Source organism: Molothrus aeneus, chromosome 12 (assembly GCF_037042795.1).
Source record: "Molothrus aeneus isolate 106 chromosome 12, BPBGC_Maene_1.0, whole genome shotgun sequence".
NCBI classification, from domain to species: domain Eukaryota; kingdom Metazoa; phylum Chordata; class Aves; order Passeriformes; family Icteridae; genus Molothrus; species Molothrus aeneus.
In genome coordinates, this window is record NC_089657.1 from 4302501 (window position 1) to 4320550 (window position 18050).

Here is an 18050-nt window from a genome sequence, read left to right on the forward strand (position 1 = left end):
ACGGGGGAAATGGTTGATGTTTATTTCCAAACGCTGCATGACCTGGCTTGTTTGGTGGTCTTTCATGTACTAATACTCTCCATGTTGTTCTATTATTATTATTACTTATTATTATTATTATTATTATTACTACTACTCTTTTTTTTGCCGTTTGTAGAAATTAATTTTTTTTTGCAAACTGCCAAAAGGAGGTAAATTGGAATATATTGATTGTGATGCAAAAGTATGAGCTATTTGTGTAATTGCCTTTCCAAATGCTTCTGAGTCCTTTCTGTCTCCCTGCACCTTGCTGCTCTGGCTGGGTTGCTGTGACAGTGTGTCTGTGTGTAGGCAAGAGGTTAGCAAAGAAGGGGAAATTAAAACAATGTTGTACATTATATAGTTACCAGCTATTGAAAAACCTATTTGGTATGCAAGACAGCAGTGTAGAGATATATGGGAAGCCTTGGGCTAAGTACAGAAGATAATTACATTTGGAATTTTACTGAGTTAAGTCATTTATAGCTTCAAATAGTTGGAGAGAAAAATCAGCAAAACCACACTTAAACTTCTTGTTGTTACTTTTCAAGATAAGCATTTTTAAAAAAATGCTTTTTATCTTCTTATCTTACAAATTACCCTTTTTCTTTCATAGATATTTCCTAAATTTTACTTTCAGGAACATGCTGGTCATGACACTGTTTCACTATTAACTGAAGCAATATAAACTATTTTAATACAAGTTTTATAAAAATCAAACTACCAGTCATAAAATATCAGAGTCTTGCAGAAAATGTTATGAGAAATGGTCTGTTATTTTAACAAGTTTCTTGGGAATTAGGAAAAGAAAAATAAAAATCTACAGTCTTCCTGGTAAACTGAGATATGAGATAATCTTTCACCAAGGTGCAGTAATATTGAGGCTGAAGGTAATCTAGATTCTTCAGTTACAGTCAGCTTGGAAAGCATTAATCCTTCTCTCCCACAGTCACTGGAAATGGAACTACAGGAGGATGCCCTGTGTTGAACAGGGACAGGACAGAGAGACACCTCTCCCTAAGCCCATGCCAATATTTTTGAAAGGTTTATCAGCAGTGCATTCTGCTAATTGCTCTAAATGAGTTATAGTTACAGCTTCACACCCATTTAGTGCTGCCAATGCTCAGAGTCATTGCAAGGGAAGGCAGCATAAGGTCCACAGGACAAGACCATAATTTCAAAGTGGTGTGAGGCCAGAAAGTTCTGGATTTAACAATCATATGAGCAGGGTAGGTAGGTTGAACTGGAGGCCTAGTTTAGGCAGGAGTGTTGATGACAAAGCGAGGCCATCTCTGCATTGGCCTGCAAGGACAGGTGCAGGAGGAGCAGGGTGGTCCAGCTCCTCAAATTTACCTGAAGCTTCCCTCTTCTTCCCCTCCTTTCATCCTGTATCAGTCCTCTGATAGTTCAGAAAAGCCCCTAATGATGTGGAAGGATTTGCCCTCCAGTCCCTAGCTTGCCTGTCTGTGGCCTGGTTTTGCACAGAACCATAACAAGACAAGAGTGTGGTGCCCAGCAGTGGGGTGTTCAGTGATGTGGTCTGAGGACCATTGAGCTGACCCTCAGGCTGTGGAGCAGTTACCAACAGAGTGATGAGAGACCTTCTGCAGACTGAGTTTTGTGAGTTAGATAGAAAAGGGGCCCACAGCCTTTGCCCCTGATCAACAGCACTGGTGAGCAGCTTTGCCTTACAGTGCACCTGGGAATTACCAGCTTCAGGGTCCAGGGCAAGATCTGCATTTCCCACCATTTAATGCATGTACAGCTCCACCAAAACAAATTCATTTCACCTGAGGGATATTCTCCAGGTTTTGAGCGTCATGGACCCAAATGCTATCGTTTTGTTGTTGTTGCTTATGCTGTTACTTTACTCACTATAGTTTTATCAGCATTAGAGATAAGTGTAATATCTTCTAAAGTAATTTTTAATCAACATTTTGGAAAGAAACAGGTCAAATCTGTTTTGTGTTTGATTGCAAATGGCCCTTAGCAGAAATCTTGAAGTTTGGTCTTAGCATTTCCATCACAAACATACTTCAAAAATCACAGGCAAGGTAGAAATCTTCTCACATTTTGCTTTGTTTAAACCATCATGACAAGATCACTTTTTGCCATTATAAATAGTGAAGATTGTGCTGCTGAGTAAAACACAAACACAGGAACATATCCCTGTCCTTAGCTAGTTGTTAGCTGGAATAGGATATCCCTTTTGCTACCTTTGAGGGGGAAAACATTTCAGGATAGCAACAGGGCTGTGATGAATCTAGAGAAGTGTCTCCTAATGGAAGAAAACGAAGGCAGCTGGCCATTTTCAGTGCAGTGAAAACGCTGCTTGGGTCTGTTTTCCTGCAGCATCCATTGGCACATGGATTCTAAACCTTTCTAGTGCACAGGCCAACCAAGCACGGAATGGGAGGGGCTGTGTTTTGGCTGCCTCTTGCACTGCCTGTGAGTGGCTTCCTTCTCTTTTGTCCTTGGTCTGTCCAAAATCCTGCTGCTGAAGTGCTCTCCCGTTCCTGTTGAATGCCCCCACTGGGTTTTCATTTTCCCATTCCTGATTCTTGTCTTTATTTTTTTTGTCTGGTTTTCCTCCTGTACAATTTCTTCATCACCTGTATTTCTAATGCCTTTCCAATTGCTCCTTGGTCACTGCCTTGTCTGGACCCCCTTATGGCCTCTGCTTTCTGTGCTTCCCTCTCCTGCCTTTCCTACTGGTATAGTTTTAGGATTTAACCTCTCCAGGGCAAGCTGTGTGTCTTAGTGTCCACATTTGCAGGGCTTGTACCTTCCTCTGGATGTATTTTTGGTGGAACCGTAGCTAGGCACTCACATTGTACATCCAGAGGTGAAGGAAGTCTCACAAAATCAGGCTTATCATGGAGTATTGGATGGCTGTCTGAAAATTTCCACCATGCAGAGTTTTCCAAATGGGTATAGGAAGAAAGAAGGAAGCTTCAGATGGGACTCTGTTGTGTTCCTCAGGCCCATGTATGGAGCAGATTCTTACCTCCATGTCAGAACTGTCCTTGCCCAACAACATTATCAGTAGATCTAGAGCATTTTCCTGCCTGTTGACTATTAATGCCCATTTCTGGACCATCTACACTCTAGTCATTGCCACCAGTGAGAATTTGCTTCCACCAGTGGCTGAGCAATCCCCCATGGCTTCTTTTGTTTGACCCCACTGACCAGAGGGGCTACTAGTGACACTCTAGCTTTATATCACTACTGCTTCCTGACCTAAGGGAAAAACAGTTTAAAGAAATTCTTCAGATTTTTTTACTTCTCTTCAGTGCTTTGAAACCGAGAGACCTCTATTTTTCATAATTTAAACTCCTGCCTAACTGGGTGAGTGTTTGAATTCCTAGACTATGACAAAATGCTAGCGTGTGTCTGCCTGAAATGTCGAGAGGATCTTTAATAACCTCCATCCACCAGATTCAGCGTTAAAAGCATTGCTGAGACGATGAGTGGAAACACTACAAACAAGGACCTGGCAGTGGGAGGGAGGTGCCCCTCTCCCTCTCCCCTCTCCCTTTTCCCTCTCCCTCGCTATGGGGGCTGGAGGAAGCACGGCAGGGTGTGCCCTGTGCTGCCCGGTTGCCATTCCCTCCTGCTGCTGCGCCGGGGCTGGCAGGAAGCTCTCAGGTGCCTGCCTTTTATTTATTTTGGCTACGAGATGTTGTTCTTCTGCAGTAGCCTGCAGACCAGAATTTAATGCACAGATGACCCCGCCAAGCAGCCCGTGTGCCCGGAGACTGCTCGGAATGAGGGATTGCACAACAGAGCTGCGCCGAGAGCACCGCTATTTCTTGGCTTAATTTGTTTTGTATGAAGCACAGCAGCTGAGGGTGAGCCCTCTCCTTTCTCTGGAGAGGTTCTCAGAGGACTCTCAGAGGGAGAAGTTCCTGCTGCAGCACTGAGATAAGAGCCTGTTGCTGCCCTCAGCTCTCCTGTGAAGTGTCCAGCTCAGATCAGGATGAGATTGCAGATCTGCCATAGGTGTCAGGTTTTCTCTCTTGCCGTTGAGGTTTTTGACCAAAACAAGAGGAGCCATTTGAAAAGTCCAGTGACACCATTTTTTCCCTTTATTTCATTCCTGTCTTGGAAACTTCAGTGCCAAGTTTTATCCCATCATGGCACAATCTCAAACCCCTCGCCTTGCAAAGAGCAGGACAACCTTGGCCATAAGGCTATGAGTGGAGATTTATGATCAACTCTCCTTTTATATACACTTAGCCCCACTTTACTGCTACAAACAGATGATGGTGATAAGGTGGGCAGGTTATTTTAAGTTTTGCTGGAATGTGAGCACAGTTCTCCTCTTGGCACCAGGAATCTGGCTTGTCTAAAGCAAAAACTAAGCTCTGCAAAAACTGGCATTTGTAAGAACCTGATTCAGGTCTTCTTGGAAGCAGCAACCTTTATGTTCAGCATGCAGATTAACAACACCCCTTTTTCATTAGTATTCTTAATATCTTTCCACTGTAATTTTTTTTGAAGAGCAGCTGGAAAAAAGTCCCATTCACACATTGAAAAAAAATTCCTTGTTTCCAAAAATATTGAAATTTAGTGTCTGTCCAGTGCATTGAAAGGCTTTGGGAAGCTGACCAGGCTATGGATGCATACCAGTGATCCAGAGATTCCAGCTGTGTGGGTCTCAACCATAAAATACAAGAGAGCAGGGGCTTCACCCCAACTCTTGGGCCTGAAGTGGCTGATGTGAAAGGATGTGACAGCATGAGTCCTGTGGCATTGGGTGCCCAGGGATGAGTAGTTTGGGGTGATTACTGCTGCTTTCAGCCTTTCCCACCCCACTGCCCTCAGCCAGAGGGATGCTGGCAGCTCCCACAGCAGGTCCTGCCCCATGCTCAGGGTGGCCCTGCTCAGGTGCCCAGCCTGGCTTCCCAGGGTGACCTATGGAGGGCTCTGCCACCTCCTCAAGTCAAATCAAGGTGCTTTTGGACCCAAGGCTTCCTGCAGAGCCCTGTGGAGGTGCCCCATGAGGTTAACCACCCCAGCTGTGCTCGTTGCATGTGCCACAATGCCTGTGGTTGACATAAAGCCACAGCCCATCTGTGCCACTTGTTCTGTGCTCTGAGAGAAGGAAAACGCATCCTAGACCCGCTGCCTTGCTTTCCTTCTGCTGAGCCTCCCGAGCTGGAGTGGGGCTGGTTAATAAACATGATTCACTGTTGTCTTTTAGCTGTCAAGGCTGGAGTGAAGCTCTTGGTGCCAGCAGGTCTAGCTCTTCTCACTCGAGGGCTAATGCATTTTGCTTTGGGAAAGGGTGACACCCAGCACCACACATTGGCTTTACCTCACAAATAGCCCATATACAATTTCCAAACTACTCAGCAATAAAACTCTTCTGTCTCATGCCTCGGTGCCAGCTGTTTAATTAGAAATAAGCAGAGGCTGGGTTTTATTTGTACGACTAACAGAGGATATTTTTTTTTTCCTCTCCCCTTCCAGCTTGCAAAAGATAAAGAGCGCCTGCAAGCCATGATGACACACCTGCATGTGAAGTCAACTGAACCAAAAGCCACCCCTCAGCCCGTAAGTACTGAACTGTGCTGAAAGCAAAAACCAAACCTCACAACAAACCTCTCTTTCCTGTTCCCCACTGGAGCCCCTCCTGTGGAGCCTGGCCCATTTCAGAGCTGGGTGTGGGGAGGAGATGGGAAGTCAGGTTTTGTCATCCCCCTCTCTTCAGGGAGTTTCAAAGTCCAGTTTGGTTCCAAAGCTGATGCATTGGGCCTTTTTCTGGCCTCATGTTAGTCACTTTGCATCAGTCTGACTTGGATGAAATCTTAGGAAGTGTTAGGAAGGAGTCATAATTAAATTATATGTAGTATATTTATTTTGCTTTCTCCCAGTCTGACAGACATTTACTGTAGAAGTGACTCTTAACTGCACGTTCTGATGATAATCACAGTTACCCGGTATCAGGTTTTATACTGTTGAAACTGAGAAGGGAAACCTCCTCTACCCCAGATTGCTCTTTGAAGAAGGGGGAGTAGGGGAAGCAAGTGGCTTTGCAGCCCAAGAAAACTCCTGGTTACCCTCAAACCCAAGAAAATCCCCCATCTCCTTCCCTGACTGAAATGACTCTTCTTCAGCTGTTGTTTTCTATCAGCCTCTTAATGCTGAAAATGTTCCTGGGAGCTTCCAATGATTATTCAAAATGGAGAGAGTGCTTTGCTTCTTGATTTTAAGATTTGTAAGATTTAAAGGTACACTGGCTTTATTTGATTTTGCTTTGAGTCATTGTGTGAAAATTAATTGAGCGTTGACAATCTATAGTTAGTACCAGCAATTTTAATCAATATGCAATGATGCAGCATAATGACAAAGTATTGGTTTATCTGTTTTGACTGATTTTTTTTCTATAAATAAAGCAAACACACACCCATATATGTGTGATTTATGGTGATAGAAATAAAAAGGAGTCAGACTATTAACCCAGCAAATATGGTAGCCTGCCAAGATGCAGTTGGTAGACAAAATTAATGTCTGAAACAGAACACATTACAGAGATAGAGAACATAAAATCATTAAACACTTCGCGCACACATTTTTACTAGAAAAGGATTTCTCAGTTTCCATGTAGTTGGAAATAAATGGCTGCAGAAGTGCATAGGGAGGCTACTAGATAGAAAATTGCAGGCTATTCAGTAACACTGGAGCAGATGTCATAGTCAACGGGAAACTTCCTTGCCTTTTTGGAAAGAGTTGAATGGTAGGTACAAACCCTTCCATTTAAGCTGTTGAGATGCCTAAAATTGCTTGATCTGGTGTACACCAGCCCTCTAGAGTAGAAACTACTGGCAGTGTCTGTAAAAATAGCATTCTTCTATTTCCTCACATCCATCCCAGCCCGAATGCAAATGCTTCAGCGCATTGTTGGCAAAGTGTGTAGACCCAACAGAATGGGGAGGAGGTTTGGTTTCTATAGCTCTTACTGGATTAAAAATTAAAACAGCGGAATAATCTGGGAGTCTCAAAGCACTCTGCCTTGAGGCCTTTCATAACAGCAGTGCCCCTCAGGAGGAAGGATTACAAACTGAAGGGAGGAAATCATCAGAAGGCGAGCGGTGTTTGGCAGGGCTGCTGGTGATCGATGCCGGGCCGCCGAGGGCAGGGAGCTCTGGAGGGTCTTGTAGGCTACAGAGATACCAGGGTGTCGCCATGAAGATTAGTGTTAACAGCTAATAAACAGGGAAAAGCAGAGGAGAAAAACCCGTGAACGCAGGGGGAAAAGGGCTGTCTTGATTAGTATTAAAAATGTTTTACATTCTGGAAAATTATAGCTTTGTTGGGGACCTCCTACTAAATTTATTTTTAACTGCTCTATTGAAAATTCTGTACCACTAGTCAACATTATCTCTCAGTTGCTCAGCACAGTGTTTCTTTATTAAAAGAAATAGGCATGAATATTTTTGACTGAAAAATTAATAGCTTTTGAATTCATACACAGCAGGTTTTCTTTTGCAAAGAAGTCCAATATCGCTGCACAGCACTTCTATAACCATTTATTTAGAGTCCAAGTCAAACCTTTGACAGCTAGAGCAGTGTTACAAGCCAACATAAAGAACTCCAAGATGTAAACCAACAATAGGCAGTCTGTGTGAGGTTTGCCATTGTCAAATACATAGATTGTTTGGATTAGTTTATGTAAATGTACTGTTGTATTACCCTTTGGAAAAAAAAAGATCACATTTGTGTATGAAAAGTGGTTTCGTTCACAGGCAGCATTATAAATTCCTTATCCTTTAACTTACATGTTAGAAGTAAAAATTGGTGCCTGACAGGCCTATATTGTGTGGCACTCTGTTGTTGGATTGAAACTGCCTTCTTTTCATTTATTGAAATATAGAAAAATTTATTATAGATACCATCTGATAAATCAGAAATTATTAAAATATGTATAGGTGAAGCATTTGAAAATTAATTATAAAATGTAGAAGTATAGTGTTTTGCATAAATTGTGCTTTCCTAGTGAAAAAAATACACAGGCATTGCATAGACTCTGCTAGACCCTCGTCCTTTCAACTCAGTGGGATAGGACTTTGGTAAAAAGATCTGATGACCATTATTGCACTGCAAAGTAGTCTTTACATCCAGTAATTAATTTTTTTCTGCCAACGTAACTAATGCAAGGTGTGTGTTAGAACTAATATATTATGGTACTTCGGTAATTTTAAAGGAAAAAGCATCTGCAAATCCGAACATAGCAGTGAGTTGGGATTTAAAATTACAGCCTTTTCATGACTGAGGAAATGTTTTTACTCTGCTTAAAGGATCTTAATGCTTTTTTTAAACTATTTTGTTACTGGCAGGTAAGAGGGTACATGAGCATCTGTGTTAACCATGTGCCATTTGTAATCCACACTGACCACTTGTGCCATCTTTGCCTTCTGGGCTTCAGACAGTAGTTGAGTGTGTGGTGTTGGACCAGTCTGGACCAGCTGGACCACAGCCGAGTTTTCAGAGTTGTGCATCAATTCAAAACCCACCCAGCTCTGGGGAAGGGTTGCTTGTCTGATTTAGCCATGTCCTTCCATCCCATCCCCACCTTTGGGTGTCTTTAGCTCTTTGCAGTAAGTTTGAGCTTGGCAGGGGTGGTGGAGTGGCCCCTGCATTTCAGCCCACCAAGAAATCTGCTCAGTAAAGCTCTCTAGTCCTACTAAAGTCGATGAGATTTAAGCACATTCCTGTGTGGCGTAGTGGTGGTGGCCGAAATCATTGGCAGACTCCGTGGGCAGGGAGGTGCTGTCGGTGTCTGGTGCTGCTCCCCAGGGGCTGCTGGGCAGGCAGGAAGGGGTCTGGGGTGCAGGGGAACATCCCAGGAACTGGGGCAGTGCTCAGGATCACCTTTAAAAACACCCAGCTTTATAATGCAAATCCCCAACAGCAGCAGTTCAAAAGAAAATGGAACTATCTCAGAGCTCAGCACTTGGAGCAGGCAGTGCTGTCCCATCCGTGCTACATGAGTTGTTTTGGTGGGACTGAGGGGCCACCAAAAAGTGGTGTTGTTCTGACTGAGTAAAGTCAGAACAAAGCCATGAGATAGAATAAGCTGTGATGTGTTTTGGTAAGGTGAACTTTTTTTCAAGGTAAAAAAACAAAACCACAACACAAAAGCCGGAACAGCGATTTCTCAAGAACTGTCAATCCTGGTTTTTCTATTAAGGTACCCCCCCGACACACTGTTTTCATTGGTGTTAGCCATCAGCATAATAGCTTCAAATGGAAATGTGCTTTCTTCTGGGAGGATTAACTTGTGTCGAAGTTCATAGGAAGGGAAGGAGAAGGAAAAAGCATCAACCAACAAGTAATTCTTCATACTAGGTGCTATAACTATCTTTTAAAAATAGACACAAAACTTTTAAAGGCCCTTCTGGCGCTTTAAATAAGATGCACTGTTAGATATCCCTTCTTTAATGTATTTTTTTTACCATAACCATAACAGTTATGATTGTTTTGAAATACTGTTTTTAGCAACTGTAATAACAAAGCATTAAAAAAAAAAAGTCTTTTAACTGTTGAGGTAATGACTGAGCATTTTAGCTGCTGTAGCCATACTTTATAGTTTGAAAAAATAACGATATGCAGCAATAAAGAGAGATTCTCAAGCACAACAAAAGCTGTTTTTATATACTGGTTTTCATTAAGTCTCACTCCTCAGCTTCAGTTTCCTTAGTATTCCTGCCAATAACAACACCTGCTAAGTGATTGCTGCCTGCAAGGCTCTGCATCCAATACACTGATGTGTCCAGGCTGAAATAGGGAGAGGAAGACACAGCAATGAACAAAGTTTTAGGCCCAGTATTCACTTTCTCACTCTCGCCCTCAATGTCAAGAAAAGGAGTTTCTTGTCTAAAATATTTCAGTCCCAGGAGTTCAGTGCAGATAAATCCCCAAACCCAGCTGGGCCCAGAGCAGCAGTACCCATTGCAGGGGAGTCACTGGGTATGGCCTCACTGTGACCCTTAGAAACTTTTTTTCCCCTTTTTTAAAAGAGTTTCAGTGCTATTTCATGTGCAGCCACTATTGTCATGTAAAATATTTACACAAAAAGAAATCAGACTTAGTCCTAGTGGGAGAGCCACTAACTGGAAATCTGGTTTTCTAAACTGGGTAATAGCATGGGTTACCTCTGCCTTGTTTATATCTAAAGAAAAAAAGCAAATTGCTCTGTTTTCACCTTTAATAGGGAGACATGACTATTTCTTGAAAGGGAACGTTAATAATAAAGTCCTAAGCAGGATATTGAGCACTGAAACAATTATTGCAGTTATGAATGACCAAGTCAAATCAGTGTGAGGAAATATTCTAGAAAACCAAAACTCAACAAAGCAATCAAAAAAGTTCAGTGATTGAATTTCCAGAATTTTAGGACTTAACAACTGTTGTGAGATTTGGTGTGTTTTCTATTAGGTTTTTTTGGTGGTTTTTTGGGTTTTTTTTAATTATTATTTTTGGGTTTGGTTGTTTTTTAAAGGCTGGAGGAAATCCTCCCTCCCCCCATTCCCAGGACAAATATTACAAAAACATTTTAACTCCTTGGTGCAGGGGTGAACTCTGAGTGCCCACATTGCTGCAGTGCAAGAGTTCTTGCTTGTTGAAGTGCTCACTCTGTGGCTTGGGTTCCTTCCCCTCTGCCAGCAGTGATACTCATCCAAAAATTACGGTATGTGGGAAACAGCCTGTGTACAAAATACCAATGCGAACAACTTTTCTAATCATAGTAACTTGTTTTTAAATAGCAAATGCAAACAGGCAGAAACCATGTAGAGTTTCCATCAGGAAAAGAAACCCTCCCAGCCTGGTCCCTCCCTGATCTTTGCCCTGCACAGTCATCCACAGCCGCTTCCACGTTTCTAATTGACGCCAATATTAAGATTTAATAGTTTACCATTCAGATTAATAATTCAAGATGGCAACAAAACCAACACCATTCATAATTTGTTATTCTGCTCTAATTCACAACCGATTTTTCAGCCTTGGCGCTATCGACGCAACAAAGGAAGCGGCAGCGAAAGGCTGTGGAGGGAGTGCAGCCCTCTCCTCCCTCACCCTGGCTCGGGTTTGGGGAACCCAGCTGGAAGAGGAGAGTGTCATCAAATAAAACACGGAAAACGGAAAAACTTCGCTAGCGATGGACAAGGTCGTGTTTCATTAACTTGTTGGTTCAGGCTCACAAATGGTCGTCGGAGGTGAAACGCGGCAGACTCGCTGCGTTCCAGCTTTTTGTTCTCTCTTTCCTCACAGACTGCAGTCATGTTTAATTTGGAAACTGGGCTCCTTTGGCAAATTAGCAATTAGAACAATTTTGTGGGAATATGTATATGTGTCATTAGGTTTCCTGCAAATTAATAGCGAGAGCAGAGGTCAGGCAGAAATTTTCCACTTGACTGCAGCTCCTCTGTTGAGATTTGGCACTTTGTTTTGGAACGGCCACAGCTGCTCAAAGCCACAGTCTTCCTTTAGGAACTGTCTTTTAATTAGTTTACCTCATAGCCATTATTACAAATATTACTGCCTCCCCTCCTTGAAATAAAATTACTGTTTCTACAAAATATTCCGGTGACATCTTGCACCACTGCACATTGATGGTGGGGTCACTTGGATGCAGCGTTTAATCATTAGATCACCTCCATAAGCATCTCCTAATTAGAGTCCTTACAATACAATTTTATCTGGTAATTAGCTGAGATTGGCTGCTTCCTCTGTAGCTTATTAGTGGCAGCCCAGCAGTGGGTGTGAATCACAGTGTCATTTGTCAAGCCTGTTAAAGCCCCCCCCCTTTGCTCGTCCTCTTCTGTGTTTATTCCTCATCACTACCTATGCTGTAAAGCCTAAAGAAATTTAACTCGATTCAGATTCTTTAAGCAGGGAATGCTGACCTTTGTGGATCCTTTCTCAAGCTTCCCTAGTAGAAACAGAGTAAATGTTAAGTTTTTACATGCTGAAAAAGGAAGGGGGCTCTTTTGAAATGGAGTAGTTGGGAGCCGTAATGATGAAACAGGAGCAGTGATCTTTCCAACGGGAGGGCCCGGCTGCCGAGCCTGCACTGAGAAGGGCACTTAAAATTGATGCAGATTTCCTCGCAGTTATTGGACTGTTAAAATGTCCATTTAGAAACTGAGATAAAATACAGTAGATTTAATTTCATGGTGAGACCTGTCAGTTGCACTATTATTATCATCACTGGTCCTTTTATCATATGTAATAGATGGATAGATGGATAACAGGGAGACATTACTATGTATATATGTCCCTAATCAGTGTCCTTAAATCAGGCCAGTCAACGAGCAGACTGGGTGGCACATGGTGGCAGTGCATGGCACCAGGGGTGTTTAAAACTCCGGACTGCAGGTAGTGGTTCAGGCTGGAGCAGGGATCAATACCTGCATTTCACCACCTTCACCATCCCTCTCTGTGTTCACACTCCCTGGCTTTGCCACGAAGTGTTAAATATTTCCCACTGGAGGACAAGGGAATTTCTAAGCCCCTGCAGGGAAAGAAAGGTGTGTGTTTGCAGGTCTGCTGCTCACCACCTTCTTCCCTTGGAGCAGCAGCATCAGGGCTGTGCCAGGAGTTTGTGGCTAGGGTTTCCCTCAGCTCCTTCTCACTGTCAGGAAGGACAAGCAATCACAATTTATCTTCCCTCAGCTGAGCCCTTTCTGTGGGCGATGGGCTTTTTGTGTTGGTATCCTCTCTGTAATAGTACAGCTCTTTATTTTCCACTACCTTTGTTTGGGATAAATCCTATTATTTTTTAAAAGAAAATTATTTGTGGCTATTAACTCATATGAGGGATGCTAATAGGAGTTTTCTTATCTGGTTACTTTCATACAAGGAAAATTAATACAGTGCCTTATGGATAAACATGAGATTTTGGGGGCATAGCTGCGTCGTGTGCCTTGCCTTCATCTCAGAAGGTTTAATGTCTAGCAAAAAAGGAATTTTAATCATGAACAAAAGTTGTAAAATTCTGGCCCTGTTAAATTCAGTAGGAATTTTGCTACCGACTTCAGTGGGGTCAGGATTTCACCAATATTATTTGTGAAACCGCCTAAGGGAAGGAAATGTGGAAGTAGTCAAAGGGCCCTTTTCTTGGTCGTCTTCCGTGATGCTGTAGTTAAAGGATTGGATTGTTTGTTTAAAATACTTCAGCAGCAGCAGCCTATTGGGATGGGGCATCATCTTTCAAAGGACATTGTAGGGCAGAAATAAAGGGTTGGGGAGGATTGTGGATGCTGGTTATATAAATAGGTTGTGCATCGAAAAGAGTCGGGTTGGAGCTGGGTTTGATACCCAATCCTGGAGGCAGGTGTGTTTTACAGCCTGCTGTGGCACGCTGCCACACCAGTGGGGCCAGGCTTCGTGCAGGTAACACCAATGCCTTCCATCCTAGGAGGGAAAAACAGAGTGGTGCCACTCGTGCTGGGCTGAATGCTCGCAGTATTTCATGCACTGTGATTAATTAAATTATTCCAGTGTTAACCTACTCTGGGCTTTGCTTTTAAAATGGATGAACAGAGAGGAAAAAAAAAGAAAAGCCGAAATGCTGAAGAGAGAGATTGTGTTTCTCCCTAGCATGTCCCTAGGAAAGTCTTGTCTTTTATTTTAAGCCTGATGCCTTCAATGAAATATCCAGGAAGACTGATTAGAAGCCATGCATAATGATAGCATGGAAATCAGAGAGGTGTGGGGTTTAGACTGTGAAACAATGAAACTTGAAGTAAAATATTAAAATGATCATGTACTGTGCGAGATCTTCCATTAAGATTTAGATAAAAATTCATGATTTGTTCTTTAGGCAGCAGGCTATGTTGCTCTGTTTTTTAAACCTATTTGGAGATGTATATATGTAATTATTATCTGTTTCCCTTTGCTGGCTCTTAACAGAGATGTTACAGCAGCACTTTGTGCTGAAGCTGCAGTGTCTGCTCATAACTGAGGGACGCTCCAGTATCAAGGGTTTCTTCTGCAGCCCTTAACCATCCAGAAATGCTGTTTGTAACAACCCCCTCGTCCTTCCCTCCGCAGCTGAATCTGGTATCGAGCGTCACGCTGTCCAAGACCGCGTCCGAGGCGTCTCCGCAGAGTTTACCTCATACTCCCACCACCCCGACTGCGCCCATCACTCCCGTCACGCAGGGACCGTCGGTCATCACTACCACGAGCATGCACAACGTCGGGCCCATCCGGAGGCGGTACTCGGACAAGTACAACGTCCCCATCTCTTCAGGTAACGGGGTTCTGCTGGCACAGCCCCCGCCTTCGCCCGCGGCCCGGCGGCGTTGGGCTGCGATGATAACAGAACAACTGCTCTTATTTAGCAGATATTGCCCAGAACCAAGAATTTTATAAGAACGCAGAAGTTAGACCACCATTCACGTATGCATCTTTAATTAGACAGGTAAGCTGAGCCAAACACACACGTCTGGATTAGGGAAAAAAGTATATCTCCCTATATGTGCTGGATTAAATAGATTTTCAAACCTTTGGATGTAAGCGTGCTCAAATGCTCAAACCTTTACTATAAGGGTTTTTAGAACCGCAATATATAACATAATTGCTTTTGATTAAGTATTACAATACGATGTGATTATTAGGAAATTCATTTCACACAACAGTGAAAATGAGCCTGTTTAAAGATGGCAAGTCAATTATCACAAGCTACAGTAATCTCTGATCCCTAGAATTAATCTGAGCTCTAAATAATTACTGAGCTTTAATCAGCTAGTGAAATGTTTTGCATTTCTCTTTGATTCTGCTTTATGAATGACTAATAAATTAATATTTCTGTAAGGAAACAGAAATAAAAACTCAAAACAATTAGATAATTCCATTTTGAATTTTGCCATTGAACTGTTAAATACAGCCATTAATCTTAGTTCATATTGTGAAAACCCTCCTTTCGATTTCTTGCTCCAAATCTCTTCTTTTTCATTCTTCCTTTCTTCCCTTTTTTTTTTTTTGTATCTGGCAAAGTAAAACTGTGAGCGTGTTTTGTACTGGTGTGCTGGTAACTGATCTTGCAATCGCTTTGCTCCACAAGGCCATCCTGGAATCTCCTGAAAAACAGCTAACACTAAACGAAATATACAACTGGTTCACGCGAATGTTCGCCTACTTCCGACGCAACGCGGCGACGTGGAAGGTAAGGCTGAGCCCACCTCCTGCCTTTGCTCTCTGCCATGTACAGAACAGACCTTGCTGATGACATAAATTGTCCCAACGTGGGGACGTGAAAAATTTAGATCGGCAGTTGTGACACGCGCCGGGTGCCTTATCTGCAGGAACAATTTGATATTTGGCAGAAAAAATTCCTCTGCCTTTGAAAACCACTAATTGAATCCCCATTATTGGCTTTTATGTTCTGTGATTATGCCATGAGTTCCTCTGTGTGGTTGCTACGAGCAGGGAAACTCAGGCTCTTCAGCCGGAACATATTAGAAAATTAAAAAAAAAAAAAGAGGTAAAGTTCTCGTGTCAGTAGAAGATATACTATTCGTCTTTTTAGCTATTCAGGTTTTAATCACAACCATTTTTTTCCCTAGGATCTATAGATCAGTGGATTTCTTTCCTCAGTCGATTGACTCTTAACTACATAAACAGCTGTTATAAACTTCCTCTCTGTTTTTTTTAATCACACAGCAGAAGCTTATTGAATTTAATATGCAAGAAGCAAGCTCCTCAATGAGAAATGTCTTTAACAGAAAAAGACGTGGGGTTTTGCACTTTAATTTCCTTTGATAACTGTAACACATACTGTTAGATGAGGGGTTTGGGGAGTTAATTTTATTCTGTATTTTGGGGGCCCACTCTCTCACTTTAAATATAGAACTTTAATAGTCATATTGACTTCTGAATCCAGTGCAATCACAAATGAATGATTCAAATAACTGGATGTTGTGTTGCTGTAAAAACTGTACCCTGGTGCTTGGAATCTCTCTTAATCCAGACAGCTCTGTTGTTTTTAAACAACTTCAAATGACCAGGTAGTATGAATAGGTCCCATACATGCTGTTCCATCAGCTCTTTCTGTTTTTCCTGTCCCAGCCTGCATTTAAGATTAATTCCTTCAGCGGATGGAGCTAAAATTGGTCCTTGGAAGTTAGCTTGGTTTTTAGTGGCATGGTTTTCGTTTCATTCAGACCCCAGCACAATTTTGTACGTTTTTAACCCTGGTCTAGAAGCTCTTAAGTTCAGGAAAACTTTCTGTGATTGCTGCTTTGATTCTTCCCTGCAGTTGGAAAACATGAGCAGTGTTCAACTTTGCAGCTTCCTTACTATCCAGAAAGGAAATTAACTTTCCCTAATTTAAGATCCTTTTAGACCTGCCTGTCTTTTGCTGCTGGAGTGCTTCCAGTAGGGCTTTTCAGCAGCTGCAGGTGTGGGTGCTAAAGTAAAAATCCTATTTAGTTCAGCAGCAAAGGGAAGTGGAGGGAGGAGTGGAAGAAGGCAGCAGGCAGTCCTGGCTGTATCTCCTGTGAGCCTAGTTTTGGGAATTAGCTTTTGGCATCCCAAAAAACCCAGTCCCGGGAGCCAGTGCAGATACAGAAGAACATCAGAGAGGCTGAGCTGCAGATTCTCAGGCTTGTGGAAAGGCACTGTGTGTCCCAGGGAGGCAGATGCCATTTGGAGATCCCTCCTTGGACACCTTGACCTTATGTAGGTGTCCAGGTCCTGCCTTATGTAACAGGAAGGAAAAACTTCACCCCCACATCCACCAACACCAGCAAAACAGACAACTGGTTGGAGAAGTGCAGGATTTTGTGCTGGAGACTGCTCAGATTTCTGCCAGCCCCCAGGAACAGCAGGGATGAAAATGCAGCTCTGGATTGGCATGACGGGAAGCCCACGGGGTGCAGAACGAGCACAAGGGGCTAATTGCAGAATCAGAATAATTTGAATATATATGTGCTGATTTGTGCTCACCTTCAGCTAATGCTTAGGGGGCATTTGGGTCACTGTTCCCCAAGTTTAGGGTCAGGGTTTGGTGTGGACAAGCTTCCCTGAGCCCTATTTCAAAAACACAATAAAGTGCAAGAATAGAGACCTTTAAAAACTGAACCTCTTTCCCAAAATGCAGTATGGCAGAGCCTGAGCAGTTATTAAAATAACAAACCCTTTCATTTACTACATTCAAGCATGTTCAGGGTAATTTTTCTGCAGAAGTGGATTGCATACAAATATTTTTAACAAGGTAAATATATAATTTTACAATAATAGCTCCTAATTTTTCTGTTAAGCTGATTGCTGGTGCAGCATTGTGAACTGGTTCTGACAGGTCAGAGGCAATGTCTGTTTGCTTATATTTTTTGGAGTAATTTGCTGGCACAGAGTCACAGCCATGAGGCACAGGCTGCAGGTGTGGCTCTGACACGTTGGGGTATTGTTCACATAAAACTGTTAGATAGCAAGTATCCAGAGGCAGGGGAAGCACAACAATTTTTTTTCTGGCATGAGTTCCTTAAATAAGTGATCACATGGAAAATAGAAAATTAGGGCAACACTTCATGGATGTCTTGTAAATATTCAACTTCTCTGTCTCAACATATCCAGCAAAGAGCCCTGTCCCACAGCCTTAAGCATCAGTTGCAAATGGACTTCAAGAGAACAAGAACAGTCTGTAAAGCATTTCTCCAACATTAAATTTATTTAAAGAAAAACACAAATATTCCTGCTCAACCCTGTCTTTAGAGAATATTTACAAACTCTGAGGACTCCCTTCGCTGGGCTTTGCCGTGTGCGTTTGATCAACTGCTGTATGAACCACAAGATCAGCTTTCACTGGGGGAAATAGCGTTATTATTCTTACATTTTGCTCCAGACTTGACAGTGTTCCCATTTTCACAGGAAACTGCCTGAGTTACCCAGATGTGGGCCGGCAGCCCTGTGTCGGGTTGCACTAGTGCGGCACCCACCAGCAGTTGCTGAGCTGGCTGATTTCAGCTCGTAAGGTGTGGGGCGTTTACATGTTTTTCCTCCACCTCAAAATCAGGGATTTT

The 18050-nt window shown here is 42.6% G+C and overlaps 1 protein-coding gene across 4 annotated transcripts in view; it reads left to right on the forward strand.

Moving 5' to 3' along the window:
- The window catches only part of FOXP1 (forkhead box P1), a 371654-nt gene that overhangs the window by 339038 nt on the left and 14566 nt on the right, over positions 1-18050 (forward strand). For 2 of the 4 annotated variants that reach the window (XM_066557818.1, XM_066557820.1), the window contains 4 exons: positions 5494-5577; positions 14080-14281; positions 14373-14452; positions 15095-15196. In XM_066557818.1, coding sequence (XP_066413915.1) covers positions 5494-5577; positions 14080-14281; positions 14373-14452; positions 15095-15196 — 468 coding nt within the window. The remainder of the gene's footprint in view (positions 1-5493; positions 5578-14079; positions 14282-14372; positions 14453-15094; positions 15197-18050) is intronic. The other 2 variants (XM_066557819.1, XM_066557822.1) reach the window with 1 other exon arrangement.